Source organism: Pinus tabuliformis, chromosome 2_2, assembly GCF_031772625.1.
Source record: "Pinus tabuliformis cultivar Carrire ecotype Pingquan chromosome 2_2, CPIR1, whole genome shotgun sequence".
In the NCBI taxonomy this organism is placed as follows: Eukaryota; Viridiplantae; Streptophyta; class Pinopsida; order Pinales; family Pinaceae; genus Pinus; species Pinus tabuliformis.
The window spans coordinates 923,607,556-923,633,581 of NC_142300.1; the positions used below are offsets into that span (position 1 = coordinate 923,607,556).

A 26,026-nucleotide genomic window follows, 5' to 3' on the forward strand; every position below is an offset into this window, starting at 1 on the left:
GTTGACAAGCACAACAGGGTATAACATTCTAGTGCATTTTATATCTGTGCATCCCAATTAGGTTGATGCACCAATCGGGTTGTATTCTCAAAGATCCATTTCTTAATTGTCTAAAGAGCCAAATCTATGTATGTACAATTATCCTCAAAGTTGAATGTTAATATGAAGCCATCAACCATGTCTCCCAGTTTACTGTACCGTGTCTAAGATCTGTTTATAAGTACTAGTTCTTAGGGATTATCTCTATATATGAATGAATCTAGGTACCCATTCTTGTTGTGGAATATCCTTCCATGCTATAGTGCCTAGTTGGATATGCTTCCTAGGATTAGTTTCACCATCATATTTGATCTCTCTCTCTCTGTATCTAGCTGTCCAAACCTTATCCACATCAATCTTCGATATTCCTGCCGGTCTTCTATATTCTTCCTATGTGCACCCCACCCTCTAGCAGGGGTAGCTTTCAGGGCTATATCCAAGGTTAATAATCTTTAATCTTCTGGAACTTGTTCTTCATAATCATCAAGAAAAATATTTACATCATCTAGACCATCATAAGAAGGTAGCTTACATACCTTAGATGTCATACAATGAACTGATTTGGTAATTCTTGCACAATGCCTTGCGGATACTTGATGAAGCCTATTCTACCAATTTTCCAACTCTTCTTCTGAGTCCAAGGTACAAGAACTACGATGCTCCCAAGTCAAATTTCCTTCTACAATAGTATTAACCAAATCCTATTCCTTTGTGTCATTTGATAGATATGATCTATATCAGCTGTGCAATATTCTTCTCTAACTGGTTCTGTATATCTTACCCCTTCTAATGGATCCAAGGGAACAATTACTCTCATATTATTCCCTTTAAATATCATTTGTCTCTTCTTCAGATTAATTATATCCATATTGTCAAATTCCCAATCAATTCCAAGCAGTGCAGGATAAGGGTTATTTTCATCAACGATCTCTATTACTTCAAAATCAGCAGTAGTGTGAACTCCTTCAATGTCCACTGTTACACTTGGTAGTCTTCCTAAGGGGAAGATTTGTTGATTTGCCACCCTTAACTAAATAGGTGACCACTGTAGCTTCTGCTTACCCATTAACTCCCATGTATGCTTCATTAAGAAATTAGCATCAAATCCAAGATCCAAGATGACTTGATCCATCTCATATACTCCTATCCATGCACTAAGCCTCATCTCTCTTTCGGTTCTTTTTTGTCTCTGAAAATTATTGACTGCACACATCTCACTTCGCAGTGTTTCTTTGGATGCATAGGAATCTATCAACTCCTGAAGCCCTTCTATAGCCTTTTGATCTCTTAATAATTTTATACAAGTCTGCAGAAAATACTTTAAAATACATGCTTCATTTGTTGAATCCTGGTCTTGTGTTGGAGATCAATCTTGTGTCGAAGCTTTGTTTTGCGTCGAAACTTGATTTTGTGCCGAAGCTGATGACACGTCGCATCTAGTTCTGTTCTTTGGCTATGCACTAGAGGTTGAAGCTCCAACATCCAAAAAGCTTCGCTTTGCTTCCATAAATACTTATTTTCCCTTTTGAATATAAAAGGCAGGAGCTTTCTCAATAGTTTTTCTAACCTATGTACTTTCAGATTCTTTCTTCTCATCTAGTTTATCACTTCTGGTCGTAGCTCCATTACTAGTGACAATACTAATTTTAGGTTCGTCAGTCTTCCTTTCAGTAGTCCTCATTCGAATATTCTGTGTCGAATGTTAATTCCTTTTTTCTTTCATCTTTTCCACAAGTTCTGGACATTCTTCAATTACATGGTCAAAGGATTTACAGTACTTACATGTCATTGTAGGGTCTTGACAATCACTCACAAAATGACCTGCCTAGCCGCAGTTGTAGTAAATGATTTGTCCACATCCTTAACCAACTCCAACACCTCGACCTCTTCCTTGGTAGCCTCCTCGACCTCCTTGTTATCCACTGACTTCATGTCCATGTTCTTCTGCTTGGATTATATAAGTGTCAGCATTGCACTCCATCAGTAGTTCATAAGCTCTAAAATTATTCTCATCATGTCCTACTCATTTACAGAATTTGCAATATAGGTTCCTTGAAGCCTTCACATATTTCTGTAACAAGTAACAATCTTCTGAGCAATGTTGGCCTCTGGTATTACATATCACACACCATAGGTTGGATCCTACATTTAAGGGATTCGGTGCCCCACTAGCCTTGTAATCCCTAAATATAGGACATTTTTATTTAGAGTGGCCCTCCAATCTTCACTCCGTACACCATACTTATTCTCTAACTTATTTTATTTTCTTGATATCTCATGTCTGTAGGGTTAAGTTCACCAACTGATTCTGAACCTATTGCATACCTGCATTAGTATCTCCTATAGGCAAAGCTTCCAACTTCATCGTAATCTGTGGAGCTTCGGCTTGACTTGTTATCTTTTGTTGCGTCAATGGTAATCTAATATGTGGTAATAGCACAACTATATACCATTCTTGATGTTGCTGCAGAGCTATGTCAAAAATCACTTGATCCAACAATACCTTAAATCTTTTATCAAATTCCCAAACAGAATCAGTAGGTTTCTATTTAATTTCTTTCAACTCAGTGATACATTGTGACTCAGACTTCAGCTTCTTAGATTCTCTGATCAACGTTTCTTTAATATCTGCAAATGTTCTAATCTAATTACTTGAATACTTCATATACCATGTCAATGCTCTATCTTAGAATGTCATAATGAGCTGCACTTTCTTTATATTTTCATCATTGATCTGCTTCGTGGTCCATACAGCTTAACATAAAAACCAAAATTGTTCTGGATCTTTTGATCCAGTTCCTTTGAAAACAACCAGCTTAATATCATCAACCATATTTCTTCTTGGAGGGGAAGGGGGATGAGTAAAGGGATGGGGTGGGAAGTAGGGGGAGAAGGGGTAGGAGGAAGGGGAGAGGGAGAGCCAAAAACACCCTGGCTATTACTGGATTCTGGCTTTTGCAAACTCTTAGGCTAGGAAGTTGAATATCAAGGTGGCTATCTTCTCTTTCACTTTCAGATTCACTCAAAAGAGCACTATACGCAGTCTCTACAAATGTCTTCGGGTATTTTCAACAAGCTCTCTTTTTGGTATCTATTCTATATCTCTTTCCACTTCACACTACTGCGATCTTTGGCTCAGATATATTCTCTTTTCTTCCAAACATAAGTAAGCTAGAAATCTGACTGCATTCGTAAAACTCCCTTTTCACACAGAAGCATCTTAATCCAAAGTTTCAAAGACTTTAAATACTTACCTTGTGGTCCTCTGAATAATCGTCATTCCGCTTTGCTGTAGGACATAATTGAGTCTACTACGGACTCAGTGATAAATCCTCCCAAGATGTTATCGATCCAGAAATTGATAGCCCCTGAAATCCTATTGTTAGTGCTCTTAAGTCCTTGTATCCATTCAGGAGCCCATACTGAAGTTTCTCCGCCTTTAAAATAGGTCTTTCTTTTATTCAACCTTGATATCCACTCGTATGGTTCAAAAGGAAATGATGTGAAGAAAATTTCGTATTGATCTAAGAAAATATACTTCTATAACCAAGCTTCAAATGTCAAACGAGGGTTTTTGTTCTCTTGATATGGAAATTCTTGATCTTTCAGTTCTAGCCAGTCTTGAATTTCCTTCTTTGACGGGTGCCACATCCACATATCCCTCAAATAGATCCCGGTCCCTGCAATAGAACCATTTGTTGGTTATGATTTGGGTTAATCCAGGTTAAATCTATACTGTGCACCAACAAAACCCTCAATCACTGGCCCTTTCGGTAACGACCTGCAAGCAGATCATAGTCTCACCCGAAGTGATTATGGGAGGATGCAGAACCAAGTTTCTGCAGCCTTGAAGGATGATTTGATGTGTTGTTTTATATTATCTTTTATTCTTAACATTCATACATCACTTTGCCACATTCCATTAATTATTTAAACATATCATATAAAGCCATAAATCATCATTGTGCTGAAATAAAGTGCAATTGTAATAAATTACTACGCTACTAAAGATAGTAAGCAAATATACACATGCAAACACCAATTTTACCATGGTTCACCCCAATGTGGGGTTACATCCACAAGAACTATTGCTAATATAATTATTCTTTGTACAACAAACAAGTCTTGACCTACACACTATGATGCAGGTCGTTTGCGCACTTCACTGCAGACTCAAGCCTCTGCGCACTCAGCTGCAGAGCCTTGCCTTCTTTCCCAAACTACAGATCGCAAAAGTTAAACCATAACATGGATCTGGATCTCAACGATGATTCTTTTCTTATTATTTTATCCTATATACTATTACATCAAGAGTTATATCGTTACAATACCATGGTCCAAATATCATGGGCTCCATAAAGCAAGCAGCTAAAACCATTGATCCTTTACATTATCACATGTTTTTACAAAAAGGAGGGGCTTCAACCCACTCTGATGCCCTTATACTGCGCAGTATATTCCAACTACTTTGCTATGCAGTCTTCTTTGCAATCTTCTACGTGCTCCATTATGTGTCCTAGCCCACAAAATGCTGAGTCTTTGCCAAAAACTACGCCAAGTTGGGTTGCGCCCAACACCACACCTCAAAGGGGTTGTGTCCAATTGAGCTATGGAGAGCTCTATTACAGTTGTGTTCATTAGGGGAGTTTTGAGGTCTAAAATGGCCCTCCTAAAGAAATTATAAAATAATAGTGGAAATAATAAAATAAGAGTAGATTACATCGTCAAATTTTAGAGGGAAAAAGAAAAAAACTGCTTTTTCAACTTATCTCCTTATGGGTTTACTCAAATTTCGAGTGGCAACACTCATTGGATGCATAATTTGATTTCTTATCCAAGGAGTACCCATGTTGCATACTTTCGATGGACCTTGCTACACATAAAATGAGAAATACATGAAAAATGTGATTGCAATCACGTTTTTTCATGTATTTCTCATTTTTCGTGTAGCAGGGTCCATCAAAAGTACGCAACATGGGTTATCCTTGGATGAGAAATTAAATTTTTCATCCAATGAGTACTTCTGATCAAAATTTGAGTAAAACCTTACGGAGATAAGTTGAAAATATGAGTTGAAAAAGTAGTTTTATTATTTTTTAATTTTTTTACTTTTTTACTCCAAAAATGGTGAATCATCCCCCATGGTTGACGTCATCATCTTGAATCCTATTGGTTCTTAAAAAGTTTAATTTGGTTATACATTTTTTTAGGAGGCCCATTTTAGACCTCAAAATTCCCCTAATGGGATGTAGGGGAGACTTTCATCCCATGTGCATGGATGCTTCGAGTTGTACATGTGCAAAATTTGCACGATCATCCTTTTGATGACCTCTATTTCGCCATCAATTTGGGGGTGGAAGGTTGTGGACTTAGTGAGCTTGGTATCCAACATCAACCAGAGACTTGACCAAAATGTATTAAGGAACCTATTGTCCTGATCTGAGATAATGGATTGTGGGATCCAAAAATATACCCACAGTCATTCAAAGAAGAGCCTTGTAGTGGCTTTTGTTGTGATACTCTTGTTGCGGATTGCCAGAATGGCCATCTTAGAGAATATGTCTATGACCACGAACAAGCAGTCGTTGGCATGCTTAATCAAAAGAAGGCTCGACATGTAATCCATGGAGATGGATTTCCAAGACTGATTCTGATCGAGGTGGATATTGGTGGCCACCCACCTACTCCACCTAGACCCACCCTTTAGTTTCATCTATTTCCTTAATTGTAGCACAATTTAATATTTTTTGTAGCTTTGGGTCCTAAACTTCTGGAGTCGTTTTGAGAGATCATGCGTGTCAAATAGAGATAATATGACCAAGTTATGACCTCGGAAAGTTGGCTGCCCAACTAACCCCAGCAAGGCCCATAAACTATTGGTGTTACATCTCCTCGGGTTAGGGTTTCGGTTGTTTAGAGTTTTCTCTTATTGTTCATTAATAAAAAGGCCCTTGAGCCTCATTGTAACTGAGTTCAAAGGCATGTAGCTACCACATCTCTTCTCATAGATAAGCTACCATTGCCTAAGCTATCTTATTTCCATTCTGTTTGTAAGCATAGTTCGATATTTTTCTATTAATGAAATGAAGTGTTTTTCTACTGCATATCCATGTTTATGATTATATATGTAAGTTGTTGCATTCTTGTTTAAGTTCGGATCAGTGGTATCAAAGCGGTCTTCTCTTTCTCTATTTTTCTTCGCATGCCCCAACAATATCAGGGTATAAGGAGTTGGGGCTTGATCTGGTTGAACCAGGATCAACCTCGCAAAACTCAATGACCTCCCATGGCGGAATAAAACAAAGATAAGGGGGCAGGAGATCCTTTCAAAAGGTTGCTCGAGGAAGCCCTTGAGCGATAGAGGGGCACGATGATGGATAAATTTGCCCATATCCTTCAACGGCTATCCACAGGTGATGCATCTTCATCCAGAAGCCACTCTAGAGGTGCCACTCCTTTTAAGGTACAAGTTTACTTCGATATTCCCATATTTGAAGTCCTGATACATGCAGATGTCATAGATAAATGGTTAAATCTATTGGAAGGATATTTTTTAATTCACGACTTTTCCAATCAGGAAAAGATTATGTTTGCACTTCTCAAATCCACCCCACATGTCAAGCACTGGTGGGAAACCTACTGTGAACAAAGGGACGAGCTTGAACCCTAACTATTTTCAGCTGCACCCACTTGGAATTCTTTCTGAGATGCCATCAAGGAACAATATTACCCTGTCAGGAGATATGAAGATAAATACATAAAGTGGACCACACTAAGGGAGGGAAGTGACCAAGATGTGCCAGAGTTCACAAATACTTTCCATACCCTTTGCACAAAGCTGGGTATCAATGATACTGAGTGGAATTTTGTGCTCAAGTACCATGGCTGTCTACACAAGTACATCCAGGACGAGATGGAGTTCTTGGACATTTCCTTGCTTGGCACGATGTATTGGTACGCTATAAAGATTGAGAAAAAGTTTAAATAGAAGAAGCAGGACTTTCGATTTGCGAATCCAAAGCAAGGAAAAGGCACCCCCAAACCACAGAAAATGGGACCAAGCCAAGGCAGGGTTGCCCAGTATACCCCGCTGAAGCCACAAGTAAAGGACAACACCACAAAGACGAAGAAGGACACTAGAAAATGGTGTGAGTTCCATAAGAGCCCCACTCACAATACAGGTGAGTGTCTAGCCAAACAGTCACTGGTGGCCAAGCTGAAGGCTTCCGAATCATATGTAGGTCCCGACTTTGAATTAGAACCCTAGAAAGGGACTAGCAAAGGGAAGCAAATCATTGATGCGAAGCCTAGTGCCACCATGGCCACAACAAAGATCTAGAAAATTGAGCCTAAAGATCCAAAAGAGGGGGAATGCCTCTTCCACTCATATATGTGGGTGAAGGGTTCTCCATTGTAGTTCATTGTCGATAGTGAGAGCCAAAAGAACCCCATTTCAATAGAAGTCATGAAGCAGTTGGCCCTAAAGACTACAACAAATCCACAGTTGTACACCACCAGGTGGCTTCACCACGGATGAGACCTTCACGTCAGTCAGCAGTGCCGCATTCCCTACAACATCAAGCCCTTCACGGATGAGGTACTGTGTGACCTTGCTCCTCTTGAAGTTTCTGATGTATTGTTAGGATAACCATACTTGTGGAAGTGACATGTTGTATATGAGTCTAGACCTTGATCTGTGATTATTATTTTGGCTAATAAGTTGTACAAGATACCAATGGTAGCCTCACCTACAGCCATCTCTTTGATCACTACAAAGAAATACAGTAAGATCATTTCCCAAACCAAGAATTTTTTTTTCCTTATGATTCACCCCCAAGGAAAGAATAAGGTTGTGGCCATGGCTTCTAGGCAGGGCTCCTCTGCATAGTAGTAGTAGATGGACAAGGTCGTGGAGGAGTACAATCATATTTTCACCTCACTCACAGGGGTACCTCTGCATTGTCAGGTCAAGCACTCCATCGATCTGACCCCAAGCATGCCGCTTCCCAGTGGTCTGATCTGTAAACACTATGTTATGGAGAACGATGAGATTAAGAGGCAGATTCAGGAACTACTGCAGAAAGGGATGATTAGGCCAAGATCATCACCCTGTGGGAGCCCGATTGTATTGGTACAGAAGAAGGATGGGACCTGGAGGCTCTATATCGACTATCGAGCGTTGAACAAGATCACTGTCTAGAATAGGTACCCAACCCCACGGATTGATGACCTTCTAGACCAGCTCAAGGGGGCCAAATATTTCAGCAATATTGACTTGAAGTCAGGTTATCAAAAGGTTCCTATCGAACACTTCGATGTATGGAAGACTGCCTTTAAATCCAAGGAGGGCCTTTTCGAATGGTTGGTCATGTTGTTCAGATTGACGAACGCCCCCACAAGCTTCATGAGACTTATGAATGACATCTTGAGGCCCTTCACCAATGAATTCATGATGGTGTATTTAGATGACATCCTGATCTTCAACTGGAGTTTGGAAGAGCACCTCCCCCATATTCAACAGGTCCTTCAATCCCTTTGACAACACAAGTTGTGTTCTAACTTGGAGAAATGCACCTTTGGCCTCACTCAGGTTCAATATCTGAGGTACATCATTAATGAGCAGGGTGTACAGGTGGAACCATCCAATATACAAGTCATTCAGGATTTGCCAGCCCCAACCACTCTAACAAAGCTCCACAGTTGTTTGGGTCATGCCAATTTCTAACCTAGGTTCGTGTTGGGTTTCTCTCATATCACTTGGCCTTTAAGTCAAGTCACCAAGGGCGGAATGAAAGAAAATTTCTTTTGGTCAAAAACCCAACAGTGAGTGTTCTACAAGTTGAAGAATCACCTTTGTTCTGCACCAATGCTCACATTACCAGACCTGCAACAACCATTTGAGATTGAGACAGATGCCTTCGACTATGTTATTGATGTGGTTCTTACTCAATATGGGCATCCAATGGCTTACCACAGTGAGACACTTTCAGACACAGTCTAAAACTGCCCCACTTACGACAAAGAAATGTATTCCACTGTGTAGGCCTACTGTTAATGGAAGCATTATATTCAGGGGAAGGAAACGGTCATCCACATAGACCATTGCCTCTACAGTTCATACAGACACAAGGGAAGTTACAGAACGATTTCCATCATAAATGGTCCACCTATCCACAAAAGTTCCATTTGAACATTAAGTATAAGAAGGGAAGCACCAATAATGTCGTTGATTGCCTCATCCAACCACCAGTCATGGCACTAATCATTGTGCTCGAACCCTGTGGTCACGAGACATCAAGGTGGTTGCATATTTATAAGAGCGATCCAAAATTTGACATCATATACCAGACACTCCTGGAAGGGAAGCTAGTTCCAATTTTTCACCTTCAAGATGCACTGTTATGCCACTTGGGACACACATGTGTTCCTTCAAGTGAGCGTGCCAAGATGATTTGGGAGGTGCACTATAGTTTGGTCACTGGACATTTCAAAGTAGAGAAAACAGTGGTGGTATTGCAGAAGTATTTTTATTGGCCGAAACTTCGTCAGGATGTTGGGAAGTAAATTAGATCCTGCACCACCTACGTTATTTCCAAACCAACAATCAAGAAGAAAGGCCTATATACTCCTCTACGTACTCCTAGTCGGCCTTGAGATCTATCTCCATGGATTATATGTTGGGGCTTCCTTCTACTAAGCACGACAACAATTGCGCTTTCGTGGTCATCGACAGATTCTCTAAGATGGTCATCATGGCGCCCTGTAAGAAGAGTATCACAACAGAGGCCACTACTAAGCTCTTCTTTGAACGAGTGTGGGTACACTTTGGGATCTTTTAGTCCATTATCTCAGATCAGGGCAACAGATTCCTGAGTGCATTTTGGTCAAGTCTCTGGTCGATGCTGGATACAAAACTTACTAAGTCCATAACTTTCCATCCCCAAACTGATGGCAACATGACGATCGTACACATTCTGCAAATGTACAATGCGAAGCATCCATGCACATGGGATGAAAGTCTCCCCTATGTCCAACATAACTACAACAGATCTCTCCACAACTCAACAGGCCACAACTGTAGGTTTTAATCCCGTACAGAAATTAACTACATACGAATACTAAAAACAAAAAATAAACAATAGCGAGAGAATAACACATAAAACAAATATACATAGAGATTTTTCCCTCGATCCCAAAACCAGGACTACTAGCTTGATTTTTCATTATGTTCCTTTCAATGTTACAATACATATTTATACATGCCGAAGCATCCAATACTTTGGACCAAAAACCGTGCCCAAAACCATGTGCGAAAACCATGCACAAAACCATATGTAGGTCTGCCAAACCTAATATAGGGTCCCAAAAAAAAATCCTGGGGCACTGCCCCGGACCTCGTAGAGGGCTACCCGACCCCCTCAAACACCCTATGACCCCCCCACTGCACAATGAAGGGGGGCTATGCCCCCCCTCTAACCCCCTGGTTAACTAAGTCGATTGGTTGTGGAAAGAATATAACACAACCTAACACCCTTTCAGGTAGGGCTGGGATTTCAACCATTATGCCCCATTGTTTTGGCCACACCATTTGCCACCACTCAAGTAGATTTCTCTCATGTTTAGTCCAAAACTGAAAGGGCTAACAACTTCAGTGAGTGCATTTAACACATCCACCAATAGGTCCATGATATATTGGATAGAGCCAATGCTAAGTACAAGCAATGCCATGATCAACATCGAGTGCCACATAAGTTCCATGTGGGTGACAAAGTTTGGCTACATTTACAGAAGGAGCACCTTGTTGGACCCCACCGCAAGCTTCGCACGCTCCGATATGGGTCATACACCATCACCAAGGTCTTCGATGAAAACGACTTCAAGCTCAGCATCCCACTGTTCCTTGGTTTGCACCCAGTGTTCAATGTAGATCGCCTTTGGCCATACTTTCCACCATTGTTGAACACATCTGACATTGAAAAACAACTCACACCAACAAAGCTCAAGTCGGACTGCATGGAATAGGGAACAATTGATCAGATCATAGACACATAGATCAAGAACACTCAACAATAAAGGATACAACTATATCGAGTTGTTGAAGCAGGCCAACTCCTTCACCAAGGCAAGTGGTTCACCAGGGACCAAGTTCAACAGAAATTTCCTCACCTCATGGAGGCTCTGCAGGTAATGGGGACCATTGCTTCATAAGGGGGGAGGAATGATCCAAGTTGATATTGGTGGCCACCCACCTATTCCACCTAGACCCCCCCCCCGTTAGTTTCATGTATTTCGTTAATTGTAGCACAATTTACTATTTTTGGCAGTTTTTTGGGTCCTAAACTTCGAGAGCCATTTTGAGGCCCTAAAAGATGATTTCTGGCAAAGTTCATTTGGGAATTTCTAAGAAAATCATGTCAATAGTTGTAGTCCTCAGAGAGATCTTTCCAACGAAGTATCATGCACATCAAATGGAGATAATATGACCAAGTCACGACCTTGGGAAGTTGGTTACCCAACTAACCCCGATGGGGCCCATAAACTCTTGGTGTTACGTTTCCTCGGGTTTGGGTTTTGGTTGTTTATGGTTTTCTCTTATTTTTCATTAATAAAAATTCCCTTAAGCCTCATTGTAACTGAGTTCAGAGGCATGTACCCACCACATCTCTTCTCAAAGATAAGCTACCATCGTCCGAGTTATCTTATTTCCATTTTGTTTGTAAGCATAGTTCAATATTTTTCTATTAATTAAATGAAGTGTTTTTCTGTTGCATCTCCATGTTTATGATTATATCTATAAGTTGCATTCTCATTTAAGTTCAGATAAGATTCCCAAGATGGAGATGTAATCCATGGAGATGGGTTTCCTTTACACAACCTATATAAATTTATCTCTAAATGAAAATGACTATTTATATTAGAAATAAGATATTTATTTATATGGAAAAACAATATAAATCTACATAGTTTATCCTATTTAACCCAAAAAAAGATAAAAATTCAAAGAAAGATAAAATGAAAAGAAAAGAAAACAAACAACTTAAAATATATATAATTCAATGATACATCTCGCTAATGTTACAACCCCTTCATTAGTAAACCAATTGATATGTGACAAAATTTGAAAATTGTGGAGTAGATGATTGATCTTCTCAGTATTACGAATTAGTTAAATAAGATTGCATTAGATACATCAACAATAAATGATTATAGTGAGACTGACTTAAACTGGACTAACTCAAACTAAACTAGGACACATGGATGGACGGTCTTGACACCTAGCAAGAGGTTGCAATTAGATTCTCCAACACCCCCCCCCCCCCCCCCCCCCCAATTACAACCACATAAAAATTTAATTAAGATGCATGTTGGTCTATGTCTCTGCTAGGCTTACAATTTAAAAATTTGAGATCATCTGGATTTCATTTTCTCTTTCTTTTCTTCCAGATCCTATAGCCTCTATATTATTTCAACTTTTTCTTCTTTTTGTATCCTTGAAGCTTTAGTTTCTCCATTTGCTGGTGCAGATCTTTGATTGTTCCAATATGTGAATGCATATCATTTATCTCTTCAAAAATATGCTTTTATGTGGATTGTTGCCACATGTCATCTTTTGTAGTGTGCTTTTCATCATTAATCCACTGCAACATAAGATGAGAATAAAATTTTATCTCTTCAAAAATCCAATACCTGAAAATTTCAATGATGTGTTCATCATGCATGTTGCCTTCAACATTCATTTCTGCAGCTTCTATGCAGACATTTTCAAGACGTGGTGTTGCAAGCCATTATTCAAGGAAATTTAACTCTTCTTTGTAATCGTCTTGTTTATGCACACACTTGAAATCAATGTTAGAATTAAAAATATTTGTATAACCACATTGGTTCTTTCCCTTCTGCTTTGCAATGAGAGCTTTCTCTTGTTGCACTTCCAGCTTTGTTTCTGCCTTTGTCTCTGTTTCCTCTTTGTTTGCTTCCCTCTTTGCCTCTTCCTCTATCTTTGTCTTTGTATTTGTCTCTTTGTAACAGATCTAGTTAAAAATCCATGTAAAAATATATAAGGCCACGTGATGGGACATGTATTTCAAGCTAAATGGTGGGAGAAACATCCTAATGGGTGTTGATTTGGTTTATTATGGCTAAGGAAATTGGCAAAGGAAATGGCTAAAGATTTGGAAAGGCAAAATGGAATTTTTGGCACATTTATTTATGAAAATAATGGAAAATAGGAGAAAAGGAAGGTGAAAGGTCACAGGTTTCATGCGAGGAGGAAAATGAAGGAAAATCATGGAAAATGAAGAAAATAGAGCCCTCATTGATCAAAAGGCTTATGAGGATCAGTTGGTAACCTTTTTCTAGTTCAGTTTTCGAGCTCTCTCATTATTCTCTCTCTCTCTCTCTCTCATACTCTTGGAGACTTAGATTTTTCTTGGGCAACTCTTAGAGGGTGTGGCATACTTGGATTCTTGGAGCAAGAAGGCAAAGGAAGAGGAGGAAAGCATAAGAAGGCATCATAATCAGCAACTACATCATATTTTCTTGCAGGTACCAAGTTGCATGTATGATTTCTTCACTAGTTTTGGCATGTATGGCATATGCATGTGGATTCTTGGTCATGATCCGTTATTGGCATGGAGGATTGCTTGGATTGATAGTGGATTGCCTAACCTTGTCAATTCCTGGATAGCCTAGAGATTGTGGGTTTATTTTCATTGTTTTGTTTCTAGTTGGTTCTCATGTTCCTTAGCTTGGGTTGAGTTATTAGTTCCTTGAGCCTTGGTTGGTCAAACACTCTTGAAGCCCTGTAACGACTTGGGTTGAGTTACTAGTCTTGGAGCCTTGGTTGGACAAATGCTCTGGAAGCCCTGTAACAACTTGGTTTGAGTTACTCGTCTCGTAGCCTTGGTTGGACAAATGCTCTCGAGCCCTTGGTAGGTTGAGTTACTAGTCCTAGAGCCTTGGTTAGACAAATTCTCTGGAGCCCAGAAATAGTTTTGGGTTGAGTTACTAGTCATGGAGCCTTGGCTGGACAAATTCTCTCGAGCCCAACGACAACTGTGGGTTGAGTTACTAGTCCTGGAAGCTGGTTTGGAACAAACGCTCTAGAGCCTTGGATGAATGGGATAGAGACCGATCAGATGATGGTTTTTTGATGTACGACTGTGAGGTGGAATCACTATTTGGTTCCATATACGCTTGTAACCACTATAATAGCTTGAGTCAAGGAGGAGATTATCCTTATACCTCCATTTCGATTTGAAGTGGAAGCATTATAATGGACAATAGGGCTTAGGGGAGATGCCTTCCTATGTAGACCAATAGAAATTATGGGGATAAAACCCATTTTAATAGGATGGGTCAGGATTTCTTCGTCCTTGGTCTCCATTATATGGAATCGTTGTTGCTATGGTTTATTAAATTATTGTTTCTTCGTGGATGTACAATAAATATTGCTAGTAAATTATACTATGAGCTCTCCAAGTGCGTAGTTGACTATCTCTAGTTATGGAAGCCTTCTGGTCATACCCAAGTGTGGACCATAGACAAAGGGACAGGCTCCGCTAAAATATTGAGGAATTCTATAACAGGAGGAAAAGGAAAGACATGACGCTCCAATCGTAGGTCTAGTTCGGGTGTTGGCAAAGGGAGAGGGTGAGGCATGGGACACACTGCTCCACCTGAGGCAGGGACCGTAGGCGAACCTCCAAAGTGAGCAGCGACGTTGCCCATGTTTCCCAAATTGGTACACACTCTCGGGCCAAAGAGATTATCAGAGATTTGGAAACTAAAATTCAAGTAGAACTAGATCATAGCGAGAGAGACCTTTTGGCTGAGACAAATGCCATTATTCCCAACCCAAGTAATACCCGAAGCTATTGCACCCTATTTCTGTAAACCTTACAAGTCTAATGGCTAATGCAAACATTACTGGTGAAGACCTTGATGCTTCCCTGACAGACAATCCAGGAATCATAGAGGAGCTACACGAAATTCACACGGAATTATAGTTTATCAAACACCAATTTTAGCAGCAAAACGTTCGGTTGGCCCACATAGAGAGACACATTCCATGTTTTCCACCGATAGAACAACTAGGCACCAACGCCAATGACCTTGCCCCGGTAGATTCATTTGCTGAATAGATCCCCCTAGATGCATTATACAACTTTTTTTATTCTCTAGAGTAGGATGATAAAGAGTAGAGGTTATTAGGATAGTTTTGTTTATGTAGATTTGAAATATTCACTAAGACAATTTAAATTTTGGATTGTTTATAACTCAACCATATGGCCAATAGACCTAGTTTCCCACTCGGAAGGTTGAGACCATCTGGGCATGGATGCTCATCATGTATTTATCTACTGAATTTTGAAGGAATAGAAAGGCACCACCCCCATTTAAAAAAATAAATAAATTATAATTATAATTAATAATTAAGCTAGCTTAGATCCATCTTAACTTCGGATCTACCATGTGTTGATAGGGATCAAATCTCTTTCCACTTTAAAATAGGTTTGCAGTTGAAGAGATTTGATCCCTCTTAGTGCTTAGTAGATATGGAGTTAATATAACTCTTGACTAGTTGTGCTGATAGGCGCTCTTCAGCGCAATCTGGTAGAGATGTTGTAATGTCCCATTAAACATTTTAAATTAGTAAAAAAACATAAAAATGAAAGTAAAATTAAAATAAAGAAATCATTATATTTATAATTAATTATGATTAATAATTAAATTAACCTAGATCCATCTTAACTCTAGATCTACCAAGCGTAGAGAGGGATCAAATCCCTTGAAAACCTATTTTAAAGTCAAAAGATATTTGAACCCTCTCAATACTTGGTAGATCCATAGTTAAGATGGATCTAGATTGGTTTATTATGGGCATAAAACTATTTTATTTATGTTTGAAAGTGAAATAATTTTTGTCATTAATATTCTCTTTTTGAATACCACATGTCATTAAGGAATTGGAATTATTTTTCCTTCATATTTAATTGTAAAATCAACCACCCTAGATCCATCTTAACACAATATCTATTAAGCACTAATATGGATCGAATCTCTAGAGACCTGTGAAAACATCTTTTTTGAGTGCAAAACTGGAGAAATGGTTTTCACCTGAAGAGATTTGATCACTCTTAGCAGTTAATAGATCCAGAGTTGGAACTAGGTTCAAAATTTGTTGAACATCTAATTATTTTGATCATTTTAAATATGCTAAATATGTCTAACATTTATCTGGTCATTTTAATTTTGACTTTTCTCAGTTAGCTCAGTTTTTTGAGATGATAGAGGTTTTTATTAACTTGAATGATGAAATAAAAATTTTGAATGCAAAGTTACGATGTATAAGAATGTAGTCAATTACAAATAGTCTTCATTGTGATCAATCTCAAACAATTCTTTTCTATTGTTCTTATTTTCACACCTGCTAGTTTTTCCACCTTTCTATATCGATCATATAAAAAGGGAAATTGAAATTGTAGATCATTCAAATTTTTAACTCGAGATATTGTAGTAAATGTCATATCTTATGTTTCTTACTCTCTAATATTATTAATAACTTTCTCCAAAGTCAATCATCATGGCTTATCTAAGTGTTAAACCCCAAGTAATTTTCAATGGTAGTTGTTTTCTATTATCTCGTTTAAATGAAAAGTGACTAACAATGTTGAATAATGGATAGTGCGGATTATAAGAATGTTGTCAACTATAAAGAAAATTAGGATTATAAGCATGTAGTCAATTACAAATAGATTATAGTTTCAAGAAGCAAGCATTTTCGGGAACTGAATATTTTATTTAAGATGAAAATTCAAGTATTTTATTTATGGTTGAATTACTATAATACATAAATTAATGCACGTTGTCAATAATTTTTTGTACATTGAAATTAATTCATATAGTACAAGAAATTAAATAGCATTAGAAATCTACATCTACACCAAAATCAATGCATTTATTTCAATGAAAAACAAAAATATTCATGACTTTCTAAATCCAACTTAGTTTACCTTTTTTTAAATCCTTACTTCCTCTTCCTCTATGATTAATAATGCTAACATAATATAATAATATATAATGTTTGTATTTCTCTATGTGCATCTCTTTCTTCTTCCCTCTCTCCCTCCCTATATATATATATATAGATATAGATATCCCCCTGCCATTTATATCTATATCTCCATGCATATATCATTCTTTGTCTCTCTAGCTCATCACTCCAAACACACACATGCACTCTCCATATTTATATATCTCTCCCTCCCTCCCTCTCTATATCTCTCTCTTTTTCCCTCCCTCCCCCCTCCATCTACATCTCTATCTCCCTCTATATCTCCTTTTTCTCTATCTCACCCCACAAACATACAAACACTCTCTCCATAGCTATTCATCTATCTCCCTCTATATCTCCTCCTTTTTCTCTATCTCACACCCCAAACATACACACACTCCCTCCATATCTATTCATCTGTCTCTCCCTCCCTCTTCCTATCTCTTTCTCTCTCTCTCTCTTCCCTCCCGCTCTCTTCTCTCCCTCACTCTCTCTCCATCTCTCCCTTGTGACTCCCTCTCTCTCTCCACCTTTCTCTCTCTATGTATTTCTTCTTCCTTCCCTCTCTCCCCCACTCCAACCCCATCTCTCTCTCTCCTTCCCTCTCTTCTTCTTTCTCCCTTCCTCTTTCTTCCTTTCTCTCCTACCTCCCTCTCTATCTCCCCCCATCATTCTCTCTCTCTCTCCCTCTCCCTCTCTCCTTTGTCACTCCCCCTCTTTCTCTCTCCCTCCCTCCTCTTTCTCCTCTCCTTTCTCTTTGCCTCTCTCCCAACTCCCCCTCTCTAAGCTCTCTCCGCCCTCCAGCTCTGTCATCATCTCCCTCCCTCTCTTCTCTCTCCCCATCCATCTCTCTATCTCCCTCTCTCTCTCTTCCCTCCTTCACTCTCGTGTCAAATTTATAACTCTAACTAAAAGTTGAAATAGAAATAGTGAAACCTAATGCCTAATTAGTTATTCAACCATTTATAACTCACCCTTTGTAAAAAGAAAAAGAAAATTATATTCCATTCAATTGTATTTTAACCATATAAACATATTTATTCATATAATCATTAGCAATAATCCATTTTTATTTAAATTTTTTGAAGTATATTATATTAATATTATATATATAATAATTATTATTATAATAATAAATAATTTTTTATTTATTATTATTTTATAATATATTATATCAAGAATGACGAGTTCTATTTGTGTCATGTCACATACACCATTTCATTCAGCGCATCCATTCCCAGTTCATTTATGCATATTCATGCGTACTCATCAAGAGATTAATATAGAACGAGGTGATGGGCCATTCCTATTTCATGGCCTATTGAATACTTAATGCGGCCTGACATGCAGGGTATTTAAGTTTCGCCTTTTCAGTGAAAGCACGCCCATCGAGAGGGACCTTAAGAGAAGGAGGGCGAAACTTAATTCGCCTGCATGTCAGGCCGCATTAAGTATTCAATAGGCCATGAAATAGGAACACGCCCATCGAGAGGGACCTTAAGAGAAGGAGGGCGAAACTTAAATGGCCTGCATGTCAAGCCGCATTAAGTATTCAATAGGCCATGAAATAGGAATTGCCGTGTGATGGCGCATTACACATTTCCATTTGCAGTGGTCTATAATGCGACTTTTTGAAAGTCTTTCCGGCGGGTTTTTCCTGTCGAAATTCGGCAGGAATTTATTGGAATCGCAAGTTTGATAGCTAGTTTCTGCACAATGAAAGCATCGCAGGGTTTTCCACGGTGCTGAATCCAAATATGCAGTTAAAAAACCATTTTAACTGCAACAAATCAAGATTTAACCTCAATTTCTTCCGCCGGATTCCGTCATCGGAATCTCTAAAAAATCGTATTATAGACAACTCCTTTCCATTTCCTCCTCTGCAGTGTACTTTTGCTCTCGCGTTTGGGAAAAGTACAGGAAAATCATTGAAGATTCGATTACTACTTCCAACTTTAAGCACGGAATATTTTGTCGAAAGTCTTTTCTCGATAAAATACTCCATATCATTACAACTCTGTGGGGTTGCCCGTGACACTTCGTCTTTGTTCAAAAGAAAGATGACAGGTCACAAAGCTGTAACGCATATCGAGAATAACAAATTCCGCAGAATTTGTAGAAGGACAAAAACACACAGAGGCATGCCACTGTAAGTATTTGCATTGCAAGGAAGCATGGCGAAGCAGAAATCTCACAAGATATTCTACTTCGTTTTCCTATGCACTTTTCTTTGGTGGACTATTCTCTTGCCAGTCTTCTTCACCGACGGTACAGATCGATTTAGAAGTGCTTTACAGACAACGAATCGGCCGCAATTCAGCCTCTTCAACGATGTACACGCACTGACAGAGGTTACCAACAAACCCTCGGTCGATATGGATCAAACCATGGTGATTTCGACATTGCAGCAATTCGGATCCGGATCGAATGAATTCAAAGGTACTAAACATGAAAATTTGTTGGCAGAAGACTGCAATGGCAGGTATGTTTATATGTACAATCTACCCTCAAAATTCAATAAACTTTTGCTGAGAGAATGCCAGAATTTGAGCATGTGGACGAATATGTGCCCACATATAGCCAATTCAGGGCTCGGCCAGCCATTATTGGAGCTGGGGGAGGAGCTAGGCGGCCGTCAGGCAGACGCTGAGGCTGCAGGATCATCATGGTTTGCTACCAATCAGTTTACGGCGGAAGTGATTTTTCACGAGAGAATGAGGCGCTACCGATGCCTCACTTCGGATCCTTCTAAAGCAACGCTGTTTTACGTTCCTTTCTACGCAGGGTTCGATATGTCCACGCACGCTGGAGATCAGAATTTGATGGTGAGGGATCGCGCCGGGATCGAACTAGTGGAGTTTCTGAGAAGGAAAGAGCAGTGGAAGAAAAGAGGGGGAAGAGATCATTTTATAGTAATGGGACGGATTGCTTGGGATTTTCTGAGAGAGCGAGATAGCCCGAGTGCGTGGGGCAATAAGCTTTTGCTTCTGCCTGAGCTGAAGAACATGTCGAGTCTTGTAATCGAAGCCCACCCGTGGGGCAAGAACCAGTACGGGATTCCATATCCTTCCTATTTCCATCCCGGGACGCGGTCAGAGATGGAGCGGTGGCAGAAGAGAATGAAATCGAAGAGAAGACGAATCCTCTTCTCCTTCGCAGGCGCCCCTCGCCCCGGACTCGATAAGGCGTCAATCAGAGGCAACATCTTGAACCAATGCTCTTTGTCTCAACGCTGTAAGATGCTGAGATGCCAGCAAGGGCCAAGCATCTGCCACAACCCCAACGAAGTGATAAGACTCTTCACCGACTCCGTTTTCTGCCTACAACCCCAGGGGGATTCCTTCACGCGGCGTTCTATTTTTGACTCTATGCTTGCAGGTTGCATACCAGTTTTTTTCACAGAGCACTCGGCGTACACGCAGTACAAATGGCATTTGCCCCTCAATCGAACTGCGTATTCGGTATATATTCCAGAAGAGAGTGTGCAGGGCACTGCCAATCTGAGTATCGAGCAACATCTACTGTCGTTGAGTAGTGACGAAGTAGAGAAGATGCGAAGGGAAGTAATTGGGTTGATTCCTTCCCTAACATATGCAGATCCTCGTCACTCAAATGTAGGCTACACAGATTCTTTCGACCTAGCGCTTGAAGGCCTCTTCAAAAAAATTGCAGAGGAAGAAGATGAGACTAAACCGGACCATCTCGCCTCCCTGACAACCCGAAGCAGACGGAGAAACAATGTGCGGCGAAAGAGCAGACATGTGAAACCCATCTAAAGCCAATGACTGTCGCTCAGTCCGGCAATTTGATGGAATCCGCCATGGTTTCAGTGATGGAAATATAATTTTTCCAAATGTTTATCTTACCATTGAAGGAAGTAAGCTCTGAAAAAAACCAGATTTGTTTTGTTAGTGGATTACGTGTTGTAAAGTAAGATGATGTCAAAAACGTTCCAATCAGCATTATATTCTCCAACCCAATTGTTATCCAGTTATTCGATGACCACTTTTATCGATTTAGATAATTGAAGTTAAAGTTAAGTGATTTATTCTGAACTGAGTATTTTGTTTTAATGCTACATGCCATCAGTGTTTTTTATTTGAATTTCGATTAAAAATGTTCACATAAATAATTTTAAATTGAAAAGAGTTTTTCAAATGAAACCCTATTTCTCTCTCAAATCAATTTTTTATTTCAGATATTTGATAGAAATACGGTCAAAAAAATTTGGATGGGTGTATTAAAGTGAAAGAATACTGACGAAGAAAAATACAGCGTGCTGCGCAAGAAAGTGGAGAGGCCTCCGTCAAAGGTGTACATCTGGCTCTCCCTCTCCTTCTAGAAGAGTCGGAACTCGGAGGTGGTGTATGTCGTGCGTTGAACGTGTTGTAAAGCCTCATTGCGTGTTGAGCGAGGATTTGTTTGCAGTGGTTTATGCATGCATTCACTTTTCACTGTGGCTTATAATTTGGTCAAATGTTTAGCATGTGACCATCTATTTGTGTTAAGGGATGTTTAGCATGTGACCATCCTATTTGTGTGAGGGGCGTTTTCCAAGGTAGAAAATGTTTATGTTCTCTTTTCTTGTAAATATTTTGATTTAGTTAAATTATATGATGATAGATTTATCATAATTATTTATGTAACATGGGTTTAAAAAATCAAATTTTTTTAGGTGTTAATTTATTTTAGAGTGAAAAAACAATGTGTAATTTTTTTATTGTAAAAATTGTATTTTTGAATGTTATAGAGATTATATAACATGTATATTGAGTTATCAGCACACATTAAACTCGTTTTCTTGTTATTAATATATTTTTAAATATACGTCAATATTAATTCATCTTAAAATAATTTACTCATAACCTATTGGATATTTTATTCTATACAATATTAAAATATTTTCTTTTAATATTATGTATATAATTGATATCACATGTCAAAATATTTTTGAAAAGTATAACATTTGAACACACACACATATATATACTTTAGATGAAATTATATTAAGTTATATGGACAACTAATTAAAAATGCATAGCATATTTTCTATTATAGTCCATATTGCTTTTCTATTTAGAGAATATTTTATTTTAATATGGATGAACAAACTTACATATCGCATGCACACTGGTATCAACACACATTAAACCAATTTTCTTGTTGTTAATATATTTTTAAATATACATCAATATTAATTCATATTAAAATATTGTATTCATGAGTTATTGGATATTTTATTCTATACAACACTAAGTATTTTCTTTCGATATTTTTTTTCTATATATAGATATATTTGAAGTTGATATCACATGTTAACTTTTGTTTAAAAAGTATAAGATTCAAAAATCTCATTCACATATTTTTTTAATTTTTTACTTCTAAATACTTTACATGAAATTATATTAGGTCATATGGACAGCTAATTAAATATGCACAGCATATGTTTTTTTCTCTTTTATTATAGTCCACATTAGTTTTCTATTTAGAGAATAATTTATTGTCATTTTAAGACAAACAAACATACTTACTAATCGTCTTCACACTGGGTTGTAGAACCCGCATAGATCCATCTTAAATATAGATTGGGTTGTAGAACCCGCATAGATCCATCTTAAATATAGATCTCACATGAGCCAATAGTGATCAAATTTTTTCAACTTCAACCATATAATTTTATTTATTTATTATATATACATAAAAAAAAAAATTATTATAACTACAAACTTGCACATATTCCTCATACTGGGCTATAGAATAAGCCTCTCGACTCAGTAAAAATAAAATAAAATAAGAAATTATTAATCGTTAATAATTAAAATAATTTAGATTTATTTTAATTTCAGATTTATCAATTATCAAAAGGGATCAAATCTCTCAACTTGAAAATTTTCCTTCAAGTTTTCACTCAAAAAAGATATTTGCACTTTGATAGATTGGATCTTCTCCACACTTAGATCCCAAGTTAAGTTGGATCTAGGTTGGTTTTATTCCATTACATATTTTCCTATTAATTAATTGAATGAGAAGGTGGTGTATTTTTACAAGTGATATAGGTTGATTTTAATTTTATATTTAAATTAATAGATTTGTTTAGATGTAAATTTCTTGTTGAATGTAATTTCGATTTTAATTATGTCCATAGGCATGCTTATTTTGGAATAGAGCTTCCAGATTTTTCATTTAATAATGAATAATTATTGGATGGATGGTAGGTATTTAATCACTATAAAATATTTTAGAATATTTTTAGTAATATACGCAAATCAAAAGTTGATATTTATTCCAAGTAGTTATGTTTTTTTTGTCAATTTAATTGAATTTATTAATTAAAAAATGTCATATGAACAAGTGCCATATAAGATGAGTTATGTTTTTTTGGGCATGTGGCATTGATGAGCCATGTTATTGTAATAAAACCTATTAAAAAATTAAGAATCTTCATGATAAAGTGGAGGTGAATCTCCATGGTTAACAATCTTACTACATGGTTTTTTTTTTTTTAATTTATATATGTTTATGCCTCTCAAGCCATATCGTGGGCTCTACAACTGGAAGAACTGGAAGAAAGAGAGTGGATAGGTCAATTTAAGGGGTTATGGCCTTCCCCCACTCGATCATATCATGGGGCGGAAAAGAATGAAAAGCCCTTAGTCAAAAGAGAGATTTCCTCCTCCTTTTGTGGGAAAGGGTTTTAACCTTTTACTTTCAAAATAAGGCTTATCGAGATCTGATCTTTTGAAGTGGGTTGTCCTTCATGGGAGCCTAGGTGTGTATCTAGATTGTTGGAGCCTTGGGTTCAACCCAGACAATGATATGCCTTTTGTTATTCATGTTTGGGTCAAGCTTCATCCTTTACCCCGACACTACTAGAATGACACAACATTCAGAAGCATAGGCAACAACCTTGGGAATTACATAGATTGTGTTGAACCCCATGAGATATTTTTCTCTTATGATTGGATCTATGTCGATGTGGATCTGGGAAATGGACTACCAATAGCATGAATTTAAACTTGGATAGCTCGTGTTAAAAATTCAACAAGAAAATCATGATTTAATTTTGTCCTTGAATTAAATTATGAATAAAATTATAATTCCATATCACAAGATAACTTATACAAGTTAACGAAGTCAATTTAACTTAGTTGGCTTAGTTAATTCGAGTTGAGGGTCTAACTTGAGTCATGTAGAGCATCTCTTACTTTATAGGAGCCCTGGTTGAGTTTATTTTGATTTGTAATTGATTAATTCAGTTTAACTGAGTTAAAGTCAATTAAACTAGTTCCAACTAATGGAGGAACTAGTAGGAGGTCAGAGAGTAGGGCATTGCCTCATGTGTTCAACCATTTAACTAATGATTCACTTCAATGCATGTCATATCTATGAGTTACCCAGTTGAGATTGGAGTTCAAGGGAAGTGCACTATAAGTTGTATAATCATCTGAATTGTACAAGTGGTGCCTGCAGTTAGAGGAAGGCCTATGAGGATTGCACAATTCATATTGAGGAATTTCCCTAATTAATATGGGGCTAAATCCCAAGTAAACATCACAAGAAAAGAGGGACTTCGGAAAGCCAAATTTTGGTTAAGACTTGGCCTAGGCCTGCCTAGGAAGCAATGAGACAAGTAGAGATAGTGCAGAGGTTGTTCAGGCTTGAGAAAAGAATTGTAATCTTCTCATATTTTGTGACTAATGCAATATATAGATAGCAAGGGTTTTTATCTCTGGATTTCCCCTGGAAATCATTGTGTAATGCGTTGATTGAATTCTTTATCTTGTATGATTTGTGATTCCTCGGTCGATTAATTGTTTCCGCTAATGAGATGAGTAGATTCAAGTCTTTTGTTTTAGAAAATTACATAAGTAGTTTGAATCTACAAGGAATTTCCACATAGTATTAGAGAAGAAATCACTCTATAAGATGAGAATACAAGTTTGTCTTTTGTAGGTGAAATCAAATTTGAAGTATCATTCTTTAGAGCCAGCAGGATGTCGTTCTACAAATTGAGACTCGAATATGCCCTTGAGGGTAGTTCGAACTATATTGCTTGGAAGGATAGGATGAAGGCAGTGTTGGAAGACAATGGGATGAACGAATTCATAGACAATGATATTCCTAATCCTCCAAAAACAGATGCTCAAGATCTGCAAGAGTGGAGGAAATGTGTTGCAAAGGAGAGAAGGATCATACTATAAGGAGTTCAAGATCATATTTTCTCGAATATCCGTAGGAAGGATACACCATATGCAATGTGGCAAGCCTTGATCAACTTGTTTCAGAACAATAGTGACAACAGGAAGCTAGAACTAAAGGAAAATATTCAAAATATAAAGATGGAGAAGGGTGACACAATACCACAATACTTGAACAGATTCACCCAATGTCGGGATGAGCTTGGAGGTATTGGTATTATAGTTTTGAAGATGATCTGGTTATCCTAGCACTTCTAGGCCTTCCCAAGAGTTGGCACAACTACCAAGATTCGATAAATGGGAGGGAGCATATACCAAAGTGGGAGAATTTGTGGTCCAACTTGGTGCAAGAAGAGATAAGGTGGAGCACTAGAGATGGAATCTCATCCAAGTATGATGATGAGAACTATTTCGTATCTAGAAAGGCGAAGAAAGGAAAAGGAAATAAATTCCAATCTAAAGGAGATTCTCGTCAGGGTGATAAGCAGAAGGACTTGTCGAACATTAAATGTTTTCAGTATCATGAGCTGGGGCATTATGCCACAAAGTGTCTACACAATAAGGACGAAAAGAATCCCTTAGGAGGAGCGACAAGTGAAGCTATTTCGTCACAATTCAATTCAAGTTGGATTTCACCCTCATTGCTTGCATGGTGACATTGATGATGGGTAGTGTGTGGTATCTGATAGTGGAGCCTCATTCCATATGTCTAGAAACAAAGAAATTTTCAGTGACT

At 38.0% G+C, this 26,026-nt stretch overlaps 1 protein-coding gene across 1 annotated transcript; it reads left to right on the forward strand.

Moving 5' to 3' along the window:
• Positions 1 to 19,266: 19,266 nt before the first annotated feature.
• LOC149196088 (putative xyloglucan galactosyltransferase GT17) lies at positions 19,267 to 20,868 on the forward strand. The gene has a single exon (XM_089408158.1). The coding sequence runs from the start codon at positions 19,267 to 19,269 to the stop codon at positions 20,866 to 20,868; it is 1,602 nt and encodes a 533-aa protein (XP_089264284.1).
• The last annotated feature ends 5,158 nt before the right edge of the window (positions 20,869 to 26,026 follow it).

Coding starts and splice junctions, on each gene's coding strand:
- LOC149196088 (XM_089408158.1), top strand. CDS start 19,267: ATGGCGAAGCAGAAATCTCACAAGATATTCTACTTCGTTTTCCTATGC.